At 37.5% G+C, this 13637-nt stretch overlaps 1 protein-coding gene across 7 annotated transcripts in view; it reads left to right on the top strand.

Annotated features, from left to right (window-relative positions):
* Enah (ENAH actin regulator) overlaps positions 1-13567 on the top strand; it is a 128784-nt gene extending 115217 nt beyond the window's left edge. For 2 of the 7 annotated variants that reach the window (XM_057769426.1, XM_057769433.1), the window contains exons 13-16: positions 1147-1209; positions 4910-4988; positions 7402-7459; positions 7837-13567. In XM_057769426.1, coding sequence (XP_057625409.1) covers positions 1147-1209; positions 4910-4988; positions 7402-7459; positions 7837-7874 — 238 coding nt within the window. In that variant the 3' untranslated portion in view covers positions 7875-13567. The remainder of the gene's footprint in view (positions 1-1146; positions 1210-4909; positions 4989-7401; positions 7460-7836) is intronic. The other 5 variants (XM_057769427.1, XM_057769431.1, XM_057769428.1 and 2 more) reach the window with 3 other exon arrangements.
* Positions 13568-13637: the final 70 nt, after the last annotated feature.

Raw genomic sequence — 13637 nt, 5'->3', positions numbered from 1 at the left:
CTGGACTACTTAGTAAGTTCTGGGCCAGGCAAAACTACATAGTTACATAGTAAGATCCTGTTTCCAAAACCAAATCAGCCGGGCAATGGTGGTGCAAGCCTTTAATCCCAGCACTCGGGAGGCAGAGGCAGGCGAATCTCTGTGAGTTCGCGATCAGCCTGGTCTACAGAGCAAGTTCCAGGACATGCTCCAAAGCCACAGAGAAACCCTGTCTTGAGAAAAAAAAAAAAAAAAGCCAAATCAATCAATAAATAATAAATTTTTCAAAAATATTAAAACCCAACATTTTTAATCATAATCAAGTTAGAGAAGATAGGCTTGTGCTCTCTCTCTCTCTCTCTCTCTCTCTCTCTCTCTCTCTCTCTCTCTCACACACACACACACACACACACATACACACACACAAAGATAATACTCAGACTGGGGATATAGCTCAGTTGTCAGAATGCTTACCTAATATGCACAAACACCTGAGTTCAGTGTCCAACACTGCATGAACTGGACATGGTAGCATATGCCTATAATCCCAGTACTGAGGTACAGAGGTTGGGGATGAGACAGAAGAAAGGTCAAGGTCATCCTCATCTACTTAAATTTGAGGCCAGCCGGGCCTACATGAAATCCTGTCTCCAAAGACAAAGAAAGGAAAGATAGTGTCCATAAACAGTACTTACTTATTGCTGTGCGTTAACTGTAGACAAGAGTGTGGCGGTAAGAATACACTGAGATAAATGATCGCTAGTATTGAAATGTCATGGTTTTCATTGAAAATCTACTGGGTTTGCATTTGATGGGAGAAAATGTTCTGTACATGCCCAGGAATAGTTAGTTTTGCATACATTAAGCTACAGATATTTTTTAGTCTATTGCTTTGATACTCACAGAATAGAGCTGTCTTTGCTTACGTTTTGATCCTTGGGAAGTAGATGGCTGCAGCCTACAAAAGTAGCCTTTGTGTCTTATAAATCAGTATCAAAGTACCTTTTAAATTTGGCAAAATAGATATTTTAAGGATAATTAACACCTTTAAGGATAATCTATTTTTGTTTTGCTTGCTATAACTAAAAGCCTATAAATCAGTAGTATCGTGGGAGTTATCTTTTGAAGTTCTACTGTATACCTTTAAATGGTTTTTCCCCTTCATAGACGGGATTCTCCAAGGAAAAACCAGATTGTTTTTGACAACAGGTCCTATGATTCATTACACAGGTATCATCCTGCTGTGACTTTGTGATTTCAGACTTTTCAATAACACGTCCAGGGTAGGGCTGAGCTTTTTCTACCTGGATTGGTAATCACCACAAGGGAGACTTTACTATAGTTTGAACATTAAGGTAGAACCCTGCTACCACACAGTGGTTGGATTTAGACATATACAAATGAGAAAATGAAAAGTCAGATCATCTTACGGTGTTGGCAGCTTGAGCGTTTTCCTTTAAAGACTGTTTTCTTAATGATTTTATGACAAGTCTTTAGAGAATGGAATTGAAGGGCCTGTGCTGGTTTGGCTAGAATGCAGGATAGTATTGTAGCCACAGATGAAGTTGCTCGTCAGTGTAGTGAAGCAAGCACCTTTAACAGTCTGGCACCCAGCTTCCTGAGCACATTGTTTTTGGATTGCAAACAAACAAACAAACAAACAAAAACCCAATCCTTATAATGTTAAACATACAAATCTGGGAGCTGGGCTCGGTGATCATGTCCTTAGCACATGAAATGCTTCGGTCTTGAAGTTTGGTCTTCAGCACTATTCTCCACCACCTCCTAAAGGGAAGGCCAGTATAGGGCAATATCGATCTATTTTTCTTAATTGAAAACAGGCAACAATTTTTAAAAGTCTGTAGATGCTTTTTTTTAGCAATTTGTAGAATATGATAGAAAAGTTAAATATTGCCGTATAGTTGCTATATAGGCATCTAGGAACATTCTCCTACAGTTAAGGAAAAATACATATTTAAACATCTCATAAACCCTCATGTTTTATTATAAGTTATAATAAAAACCCATAATTTAAAAGCAACAAATATAAAGAGGGACATGGTATTAATATGCCTGTAATCTTGGCATTTCCGATACTGAGGCAGAGCTATGAATTAAGGGTATCCTGGACTATATAGTGAGACCTTGTCTTGGATAAATGGATGAATACATAAACAACTGAAATATATGCATTTTATCAGAAGTACTGTAATAGCTGGGCATGTTAGTGCATGCCTTTAATCCCAACACTTGGGAGGCAGAGGCAGGTGGATCACTTAGGTTCAAGGCCAGCCTGGTCTACAAAGCGACCTCCAAGATGGTTAGGACTGTTACACAGAGAAATGCTGTCTTGAAAACAAACAAACAAAAAAAGAGTAAAGAAAAGAAAGAAGAGGGAAAAAAAGAAATACTTTCCATAAATGTTAATATATGCCAGCCAGGTATAGTGGCATATATGCCTTTAATCCCAGAACTCTGGAGACAGAGACAGGAAGGTCTTTGTTTGAACCCATCCTGACCTACATAGATCAGTGGTTCTCAACCTGTGGCTCACCACCCTCTGGGGGTCAAACAGCCCTTTCACAAGGGTCGTAGGTCAGATATCCTGCATATCATATATTTACAGTATAATTCATAACAGTAGCAAAGTTACAGTTATGAAGAAGCAATAAAAATAATTTTATGGTTGGAGGTCATCACAACATGAGGAACTGTGTTAAAGGATCACAGCATTAGGAAGATTGAGAATTACTGGCATAGAGAGTTCCAGGACTTGCAGGACTACACAGAGCCTGTCTCAAAAGAAAAGAAAGACATTAACATTACATACAGCCATATTTTAAAATGTGCATCAGGTCTACTGAACACATGGGTTAAGTAATGCATAAAGAGGATATCTGTCCATTAGTAGTTCTGTAATTTGACTCTGGTCAAATTCTTATTTGCTAAAATTGCTTTTATGCCACTGGAAAGCAAAATACTTGGCATATTTCTTTTGTCAACTTTATTTTTCCATAAGTGTTCATATTACAGTCCAGCCTTTTTATTTCTTTCTTTGAGGGAGGCTAACTGTTCTCAACAAAAGGTTTATTAGGAAAATCTGCTAGAACAGAGGAAAACAGTGCGTATAACAAAGTCCTCTAAGTCACCTTCCTGCTCCCATACCAGGGCCAGGGTAATGTTCCTTCAAAACAAAAGAAGTGGTGATTACTCCTTTCCTTCAGTATGAAAAGTTCCCCCCTTGAGTTAATTCTCGTGGTGGTGGCAGCGGTGGTGGTGGTGGTAGTGGTGGTGGTGGATTGCATGTTAGCATGAATTAAATTTTTTTAAAGTTGCATGTTTGCACAGTTGTTTATTAATTAACATTTTAAACTGTTTAACAAATGCAGATGTGTTTGTATACTATAGCATAATTCTCAATTATGTAGATATTGTAACTGTTGGAATTTCAGAAATAGTCATTATCTATCTTAGAAATTTACTAATTGACCTTCTTAAATGAGAAAGATAGAAAGCAGATTAATTAATAATTTAATTCTGGAAGGCAGTGATAAATAACCTGGGTGTATAAAATGCAGTGTACCAACCCTTAAGAATATATACTATACTTGACTGTACACAGAACACTGGATATTTTGCTATGGGTCTTAGATCTTAAAACTTTAGAATTAAGTAGGGTCTTCAACAAAGAAAGATGTGTCTTTATGAGAGGAGAAGCAGTTCTTTATATAAATCTGCAGTACTTAGTAAACAAAGTTTCTGCAAGTTACTGTTTAAGCAGATGCCCAATAAGCTAAAATTGGATGTCTTGGTTTTTGTTTCATAAAACTTATTAATCAATAATATTTTTTGATATTAAAGCAAATTAAGTATTTCATCTCCATAAACAATGCCTTTGTATTTGAAGTGTTACATCTTAAGAATTATGAAGTATAACTTTATAGTAAGTTATGTGTGTTGGGTTTTTATTCAGATAATTTGCTAATCCTGGTACTCTGCAAAATTGAAATAATGAGATTGACTAATGGTCTGTAGAATGATTACTGTTCTAAACCAGAAAATGAAGACGTGAGCGACTGAAACTCCAGGTTCCCTCTGAGGAATTTCTCTTTTGTTTCTAGGATTGGAGAGGGAGCCATGACTGATTTATTTTATGTTGAAACTTATGTTTATAATATGCCTATTCCATAGGACATTTTACTATGTAAAAATCAAATAAAGGCTAAACTTTTGAAAGTGCAGTTGTAATTGAGAGGTTCTATCTTAGAATTTCCCAGTTTTTATTTTTCTGTTTTCTTTCTTTTCAAAACAAAGTAAATTTATGGACTTCATGGCAACATAGTGCCAGTTGAATATGAGAGTATGCTTCTAACAGTCATTGTTCAACATTTTTATTTCAATGCTTAAAAAGGAAGCAAATAAACAAAGAAATTAGGCTTACTAAACTATTTTTTCCTATAAACTGAGGCTCAGAACTTATAAACTGATCTATGATAAAATATTTAAGATATTAAAGCTTTCCCTTTATTGATTTGCTTCATATTTAATACATAATATAAAGTTTCAAAAGTACCAAAAATGACTGCGTTATATATAAGCCTTGGTAGTTTCAACTGGCCACTTTGTCATGTCCATGGTCAACATGCCAGGTGTCACCTGGTCCAAGGGAGTACTATCTTCTATTCTCTTAAAGGAGCATCACCATATTGTCACGCTTTTCAACTTTTTTCTGTAGATTAAATTGATAAAAGTAAAAGATTTTCTGCTTCCTGTTCTAATCAGTCCTACAATTTTCACAGTTGACATTTTAGTAAAATGTGTTTATGAAATTAAATCTGGCACTGAGGTGGTAATTTTACAGTTAGTTACTTGCAAACTCATTAAATGTTATAAATATAATTTATCTGTACTGGAAATTTCTTTTGTACAGACCCAAATCTACACCTTCGTCACAGCCCAGTGCCAATGGAGTCCAGACAGAAGGACTCGACTATGACAGACTGAAGCAGGTTGGTACTCAGTGTGCTTCCTTTAACCGTCCTTTTGTAAAGGGGGACAGGGGACCTTGCACACATACATTGTATATATGGGAATACTCCAAAAGATTACACAGTTGCAAATATTTTAGACAAATTAAAGTAGCTATATTCATCCCTTATTGTGCATCTCAATTCTTTTCTGGTTAAGTGAGTTCCCTTTAAGCTCCAGCAGCAGTGAAGGGGACATGGCATGCTCGTGTGATTTAAAGCTTAGCTGTAAGAACAGTAACAGTGGGCTTCCTCCTTTCTCTTCACATTAGCAACAATAAACCAAACAAATCTGAACACATTTGATTTTGGCAAGAATGTATGGGAAATGGATACTCTTGCATACTTAGGTTTTCTTTTTTCGAGACAGGGTTTCTCTGTAGCTTGGAGCATACTTAAGATTTCTAAGAAGCAGTTTGGCAAAAGCAAATCTCCAAATCTCCAACTTTTGACTCCATCAGTTTTATTTGAAGTGATTTATAAACATTGATTGGTGCAAAAATAAAGGAATTTTAGCAAGTTGATAATCATCAACTTCATTTGTACGTGAAAAGCTTTTTCTTTAATAAACTTTAAGAGATATTTAAAAATTTCTGAAGTGCACAGTATAACACTTACATAATTTAAGAGAAATCAATTCCTTTCAAAAATAGCTGCTGTTTTCACCTATGAAAATTGTGGTTCTTTTTATTGTTCTTTTAACTTTGGATGTACTTTTTTTTAAGTACATTGGTGTTTTGCCTGCAGATATGTCTGTATGAGGGCATCAGATGTCCTAGAACAGGAGTTACAGACAGCTATGAACTGCCATGTGGGTGCTGGGAATTGAACCTGAACCTCTGGAATAACAGCCAGTGCTCTTAGCCATTGAGCCATCTCTCCAACCCAAATGTACATTTTTTTTTTCTTTTCTCTAGTTTTTAAGACAGACTTTCTCTGTTGCTTTGGAGTCTGTCCTAGAACTCCCTTTGTAGACAAGGCTGGCCTCGGACTCACAGAGATTGCCTGCTTCTGCCTCCTGAGTGCTGGGGTTAAAGGCATCTTTATGTACAATTCTTGATGGACTCAGCGCATCATTTAAATATATATGTACATCTATAACATATATGTACATCCTACTCGCAGACGAAATACTTGCCACATAAACAGAGAATAGGTGATGCTGGAAAGATGGTTAGTAGGTAGGAACGTTTGCTGCTATTGCAGAGGACCCAGGTCCGTTTTGAATATCCACATATTCTTAAAATCATACAGTTTCAGAGGATCTGATGTCCTCTTTTGGCCTGTTCGGACATCAGGTACACATGTGGCACACATGCGTGCAGGCAAAATACTCATACATGGAAAAAAATCTTTAAAAAAATCAGTTTAAATAAAAATAAATATTTTACTTAACCTAAATATATTAAAAATGAATTCAATATGTGTACAATGTTTTGACGTTTTAATGGAGTGTTTGGTTAAATTTTTTATTTAATGAATTATTTCCTATCTCAGGGGCCAGAATGGGGAGTATCAGCTCCCATAGAACTAGAGTTACAAAGGGTTGTGAACAGCCACATGTGTTGAAACCAAACCTGAGTCTTCTGCAAGAGCTGGTCCCCACATTATTTTCTTAATATTAAGTCTGAGATCTGATGCTTGGTTTACATTTACAGTCTGTCTCTTTTTAGACTAACTTCATGTTTGGAACTCAGCAGCTATGTATGTCTGGTGCCTGCATTGTTAGGTCCTTGAAATAGGACTTGGCAGCTCTGGTGGTTCCTAAGAGATTGCCATACTTCATATATGGTGACAAATCTGCCCAGGGCTAATTGTCCAGTAACATCCTCCTCGAAACTGATTTATACATCATCACTTTGATGGTGCCAGAGGATTGGGTCACACAGCTATCTGAATTATACTTCTCTGAATAACAGAACTGGCTGTTTGAGTTCTAGTCTTTCCATTTCATATTATAAGGAAGAAATATTTAAACAGAATTTACTAAGGCTAGTCTTCTACGAAATAGAATTGAAACTAGAATCAGAAGTCATGGGGTTGACCCTGGAAACAAGTGCTTCCTTGTAAGTACAAGGGTTTGATCCCTGGACACATGTGAACAAGCTGGGCACGTTGGTGTGCAGTATCCTCAGCTAGCCTGACATACTTGTTGAGTTCCAGGCTGTCAGGAGAGTCTTAGGGGTGTTGGGAGTGTGGTCATCACATGGGCACAGACGGATGACAACCTGGACTTGTAGAGTAATACCCAAGACTGTCCTCTGATCGTGCACATACACACAAAAGAACATAACCTAAATATATTTCATGATGTTTTAAGTTTTGATCTGAACAAGAAACTTCTTAGATGTCATTTCATCTCTTTGTTTCCTGGTGTTTTCTCTTGATACTTCAGGACATTTTAGATGAGATGAGAAAAGAACTGACAAAGCTGAAGGAAGAGCTTATTGATGGTGAGTACCTGGCTCTTCCCGAGGGGCTAGCCGTGACTTAGGTTGTTGGGAAGCTGCTCTTCTCCTAGAATGTAAAAATGAAGATAAACAGAACTTCCTTCCTTCCTTCCTTCCTTCCTTCCTTCCTTCCTTCCTTCCTTCCTTCCTTCCTTCCTTCCTTCCTTCCTTCCTTCCTTCCTTCCTTCCTTCCTATTCAAGGGAGGACCTAGTAAATATAATCAAAGGTGATTCGAATCTTTGTGCTATTAAAGATGTATGCAATGAAGATTTAAATCTTGTATCTTTTTATGACAGTTTGACAGACTTCTCAGGAGTAAATCATCATCTGTATCTCTTTCCTTGTGTATTCACTTTGAAAACCATTCCTTTCGTTACAGCAATCAGGCAGGAACTGAGCAAGTCGAACACTGCATAGAGAAGCAAACTGAGGAGAGACAGGACTGAATCTGGAGAAAAACAAAACTTCCTACAAACAACTGTTAACACCCCCTACGATTTTTAAGCTGTGAGAAGAAACTGGATACACAGTCAGGAGGGAAAAACGCGCCAACCTCTGAAAACCTTCAGATGCAGCAACTCTGAATCAGCTGCGCCCTCCCAGCGTGCTGCTCTTGTCCTGACCTTTACTGCAGGATGAAGAATTGTGTTTGAGTTCCCAAGCAGTACTAAACCCGGCAGGCAAGAAGTATTTTCATGTCTGGGTGAAACTGCACGTTTTCCACAATCCATTGCTAAAATAAAGAAGAGAAAGGTTTAGGGGGTTTTTAAGAAGGCGCTGATGAAGCATTTAATTTAGCAAGTTCTGCTGTTGCATTGTAAACGTTTCTCTCAGGTTTGTCTTCCTATCATATTTGATATTCCATGAAGAGTTAAGATCATAAAGTATGGAACATATGGAGTTGTATGTGCTTTCAAAGGGTGGTATTTATCAGAAAAGAAAGGTCCTACAATGTTTAGCCCCACTTGAGGAATTTTAGAATGATAGGAAGTCTTTCGGGTTAGCCTTCATGCAGTTTTGTAGTTTAAAACAAAATCCGTCCAGAATTTAAAGATTTAGATGCCTTCCTAAATTGTTACAATGCTTTACCAAATCTATGACTTATATATAACAAACAGTGGTCAAATGTAAAACATTCTATTATAGATTTACTGTAGGTTTTCAACCTTTTTTAGACTTATGCATGCGGACATTTTTATAATATAATTACAATCACCACAAAGTTAGCTTTTTTAATTACAGACAATAATGCATGTCACACTAATATGTAGTGGCCTTTTCAAGGCCTAGTCCCAGGGAAAATATTTTGTAGAATATAGGGAAGTGGGAGGACGGGGAGGAATAATTTTTTTATTTAAAGTTAATTCTGCACTATCTTTTTTTCTCAATAATCTGCATGAATTATAATGAGAAACACCTTGTGACTTTAATCGATAAACATGTTAACAAAACCAAGTACTTAATCTTTTACGTCATGTCTTCAGCTGTTTGTATTTTAACCAGCAATTTCAATGGTCTGAAGCATGATTCTGAGCTTCACACGAGTTATGTCTCACTGTGAAACTCAAAAGTTTGATCCCTGAATTTAGCAGTTGCTGTCACTAGGTCCCTGCAGTGCTGTAGGTGTTTGGGTACATGCTCCTGACTTTGAAGCTGCTCTTGACCTTTGCTGTGCTAAAATACAGAAAATATCAATGATGGCAGCAATTAGGGTCACAGGAATCACCAGGTAACGGGAAACCAATGGGGAATTCTGCAGTTTTCTTTTAGTAAAACTGAAGTGAGACTTAGGAAGGGTCTGATGCTGTTAGGCCCTGACAGGGTGTGTGTGTGTGTGTGTGTGTGTGTGTGAGAGAGAGAGAGAGAGAGAGAGAGAGAGAGAGAGAGAGAGAGAGAGAATGTGATGGGGATGTGTTCTACCCCTTTATGATATAATTGGCAAGGTTAAAATAAGGGAGAAATCCTATTTGTTGTAATGTTAGCTGCTTTTTGGAAAATCTAGGAAATCAAAACTTCTCCAGGCTCTCCATCACAATTTATGCTTGAGTTATTAATGTGCCATACTTGCTTTGGAATCTTTTACTAAAAAAGAAAATGGAAGAAATAACCCACTTTAATTTGCTTTCTAGATTTCAGACTTCTCAGTTTTAAAATAAACTTGGTGACCGCATGGTTTTCTAAACACTACAGTTCACAGTCATTACAGAGAAGTCGAATGAGGATTTTTTCTTTTCCTTTTTAAGAGTTTGTTTCTGTAGAAACTTCATTTTTAGATTAAACTGTGAGGGATGAGCTATCAAAGTTCAAATACACAGCTTTTTCTACCCATTGTTGTCATGCAGTAATAGTAAAGGTATTAATGATGTGGCAAGCTTATAAGTTGTTCTCTACAAGAAATAGGCGTTTCATTTTACTGTTGAACTTGGATTATGCAGCTACTTTAATAATGTAAATGTGTACATCCCTTACAGATCTGATCAAAAATCACTTGATTTGTTGCTGAAGTGAAATAGTCTATAGTAGGTAGGTAGAGTACTGGATATAAGTGGTCCAAAGTGAGACAGAGTACTAAAGGCAAATGCTAAGTCCTAAAAGAAACTGGTTTATGCACTAAACGTTTTGTGCCTTGGTCTAATATTTAACACAATGTCTGTGTAAGATGATAAAAAAAAAAAAAAAGAAAAGAACCAGTGTTGACTCATGCTATATCCTCCATAATATTGCATTATCCCACATGGCTAAATGTATTCCTTCTTAGAAGCTTAATTGGACTATTCTATGCGTTCACTGTCATACATGACAGTCTTGTCATTGTTAGAGATTTCAGTGATTAAAATGGGAAACAGAAGCTTAGGTTATTTTCCCGAAACCGTTCCTTGGAAGCATGTGATGATGATGGGTTTTGCTTTTGTGTGTTGAATGTCTTCAGCTGAGTACAGTTTAGGGACCCTTTCTAACTACAGGAAGGCACTGCTCTCCTCAACACTGTGATCTGACCTGCGACAACTCCGTACAACACACTTTGTGAATGGCTAGCAAGTCGATAGTGAACTAACTGAATGTACAAACCTTAGTGCTGGTGCTGAAATCTCTGAAGAATAGTCGTCATGATCTCAAAGTTTGTCTAAAGACTTACAGACATAAAGTGTCAATCAGAACTAAAGATGAAACACTGATGAATGTTGAATCCTCATGCTGCAGGTGTGTTTCCTGTTTAGGTTTTTCAGTTCTCTGCTGTTTTTTTACCATACCTGTTTCATTTAAATTTCCTACACGCTAACTTCATTTGTGCGATTGAAATAAAATTTCAGTATATACATGTTTCTTGTTTGTGACACTTAGATGACCTTCTGAAGTAATGTGTTAATTCTAAACCGAGTGATACTGGGTGAAAATTAGCACCTAATGAAGCCCAAGGCTTCAGTGTTTACAGTTTACACATCATGCCACTGTTCTTTAAGATTTCATCAAAATCAGGAATAGTAAATAACACAAAGGGAATATGTAATGATCTCTCTGCCTTTTATTTTGAAGTAAGTGTTGTGTGTCCTTATATCTTACATTTTCTCAGCACACCTTGACATAGTTTCTTTTATAGTCAGGATGGTGAAATATGTTTTACTCCATTTTTTTGTTCTAGAGCATGATCATATATTTCATCTCTTACACAGCACAGTTCATTTTTGTTCATATAATTTGCAGATTAAAGGCTATTGCCAAGAAATTGACTTTAAATGTAGTAGTCTGTACTATCTGTAGTGTTTTTCTACATTATACTGATCTCTTTATATTGCCTCTGTGTCTGTAAAGCTCAGCATTTTTATCTATTATAAAGTATCAGTTTTGAGTTCCATTTTGAAACTGTAATTTCTTCATTAGAAGTACAACAGTCTTGTATTTTTTTTCCTTTTCCCAGACCCCCGCCTCTACCCCAAGCTGTCCTCCTCCTCCTTTGTGAACTGCGTGTTTCTGGCTTTAATTTGCAGCCATTATGTAGCCAGTGTCGTGAGAATGCCGGCTGATTTTTCCTTGTGTCCTAACTCACGTTCCTGCCTTCTCTACATATTAGTCACTTCTCATTCAGAAATGAATTAAGCAGCAGATGCTAAGCTTTTCGGTTTCCCTGGCTTAGGCTACCGTTGCCTAAGTTTATCCTCTTTTCAGTGCTGCTGTGAAGAACTCATGCTTTTAGGCGCAGGGCCTGTGAAGGTGAGCTGCAGGACGTGTAGTTGGTTCATGTGGCCGTGAGACTTGTTTGAGCCCTTTACCGTGGTCTCTGATCCTGTGGACATAACCCGCAATCCAGTACTCTGGAGACAGAAACAGGAGGATTTTGAGTTTGAGGTCAGACTGGACTGCATAGATAGGCTTAGTCTAAAACAAAACCATCAAGTCCTATGGGTCATAGCATGAAAATGATGTTGTATAAGACAGTGTAAAGGGAGTGCCTGTCCATTTATCAAGTTGTGAGAAAAAACATTTTCCTAAGACATTTTATTCTAGTTTTCACCTCCAAACTCCAGCCTGTTTCTAGTAGTTTCATTTTTATTTTTAATAGAATTGGTATCTGATCATCTCCCCAGAGCTCTGAGAAATATAAAAGGATCCTAAGAGTTTACTAGAGTTGATTCCTCTGGTGTTTTGTTAAGAGCCATTTACCCATTTCTAAGTTCAGTGCTTCTTCTGAAGTCAAAACTTGCCGTATTTTAAGGAGTTTAACTAAACGATTAGTCTGGTCAGTATTTTGTATGAAGATCGTGGAGACGATGTACTTAGCAGGAGTTGTTTTTTGTTGAGCATACACCCGTTTGACTGAGAAGCTAAAATTTGCAATCTCTCAAGAAAAGCCATCTATTTATGCCAAATATTCTTGGGGGTAGGGGAACTGTGATAACAGTTTTTCTCTATTGCCAACATCAGAATAGGCTGTGGATTAAATCTCATTCCCTTGTGAATTTTTTGAAGTACCTTGATGATTTTTGAAGTACCAAGGTTCTCTTTAATGTCTTTGGTGTGGGTGAATGTGTACATGGATGTGCAAGTAGAGACCAGTGTTGACCCTCGCCACCCACTACTTTTGAGACCAGGTCTCTCATTGCCCCTTGAGAGCTCAAATTCAGCTAGCCCGAAGGATCCTCCTGTCTCTGCCTCCTCGTGCTGGCCTTCCTAATTTGTGCCACTGCACGCAGCATTTTTACATGGGTTCTGGGGTCTAACTGTGCTTCCTAAGGAGGCACGTTTTCAGTTTAGCATAGCTTTCTTGCCTTGCCCCTTTTTCCTTTATATTTTAATGTTGGAAAAATGAAACGGTCCAATTTTTAAATTCTTATGGTTGATTAGTTGATTAGAAAAGAAAGTTAAATGGTACAGTATATTTATGGCATAACAGACAGGTACTTCCCATCAGTAGAGTACTAGTGAATAGGCAACTCATACAAGGAAAACTGAGCTTTTTGGCAAAAATGTAAATTTGAAAATGAAATTAATTTGTAAAGCAACAGTCACTGAAAGGGTTAAAAGTGACTTGGTCGTGGTGACTTGAGATGATAAAAGGAATTTGCTACAGACATTGATCGTATCCATTGAAATCTAAAGATACAGATGCACATGAGGAGCAGGGGGTTGAGAAATAGTGTTTCCCTTCAGTTATAGATGCTTTCTGTTGTATAAACTCACTGAAATGTTAGCACCATGTGCGCCAGGCACCCTAGGTCTCCAGTACTTGCTCGTTAACATATAGGAGAGAGAAAAACTGAGGCATCCATTAAGTGTTTGGACTGGAGATCTGTCACTGTACTCCAGTTTGAAGGTTACTAGGTACTCATCACACAGCCTTAGAAGGTTCTGGTCACAAGCATACCGCTGAGCTCATCACTAAATCCAGCCCTTTCTAAACATAAGTTAATCTGTTGTAATAGAAATTAGAAATGCCCATGTGCTTCATCAAAGAGCTATTTGTAAGTGACCATTTATTGTTCTGTAAATCTGGTTTAGTTGTCTCCTTTTGACTCCAGGAAGATTTCTTTAGCAGTAGATAATAGACTCCTTTTCTAAAAAAAAATTTAGCCGGGCGGTGGTGGCGCACGCCTTTAATCCCAGCACTTGGGAGGCAGAGGCAGGTGGATCTCTGTGAGTTCGAGACCAGTCTGGTCTACAAGAGCTAGTTCCAGAACAGGCTCC

This window comes from Chionomys nivalis, chromosome 5 (genome assembly GCF_950005125.1).
Source record: "Chionomys nivalis chromosome 5, mChiNiv1.1, whole genome shotgun sequence".
Lineage (NCBI taxonomy): Eukaryota > Metazoa > Chordata > Mammalia > Rodentia > Cricetidae > Chionomys > Chionomys nivalis.
This window is presented reverse-complemented; position numbering and strand designations above follow the sequence as displayed.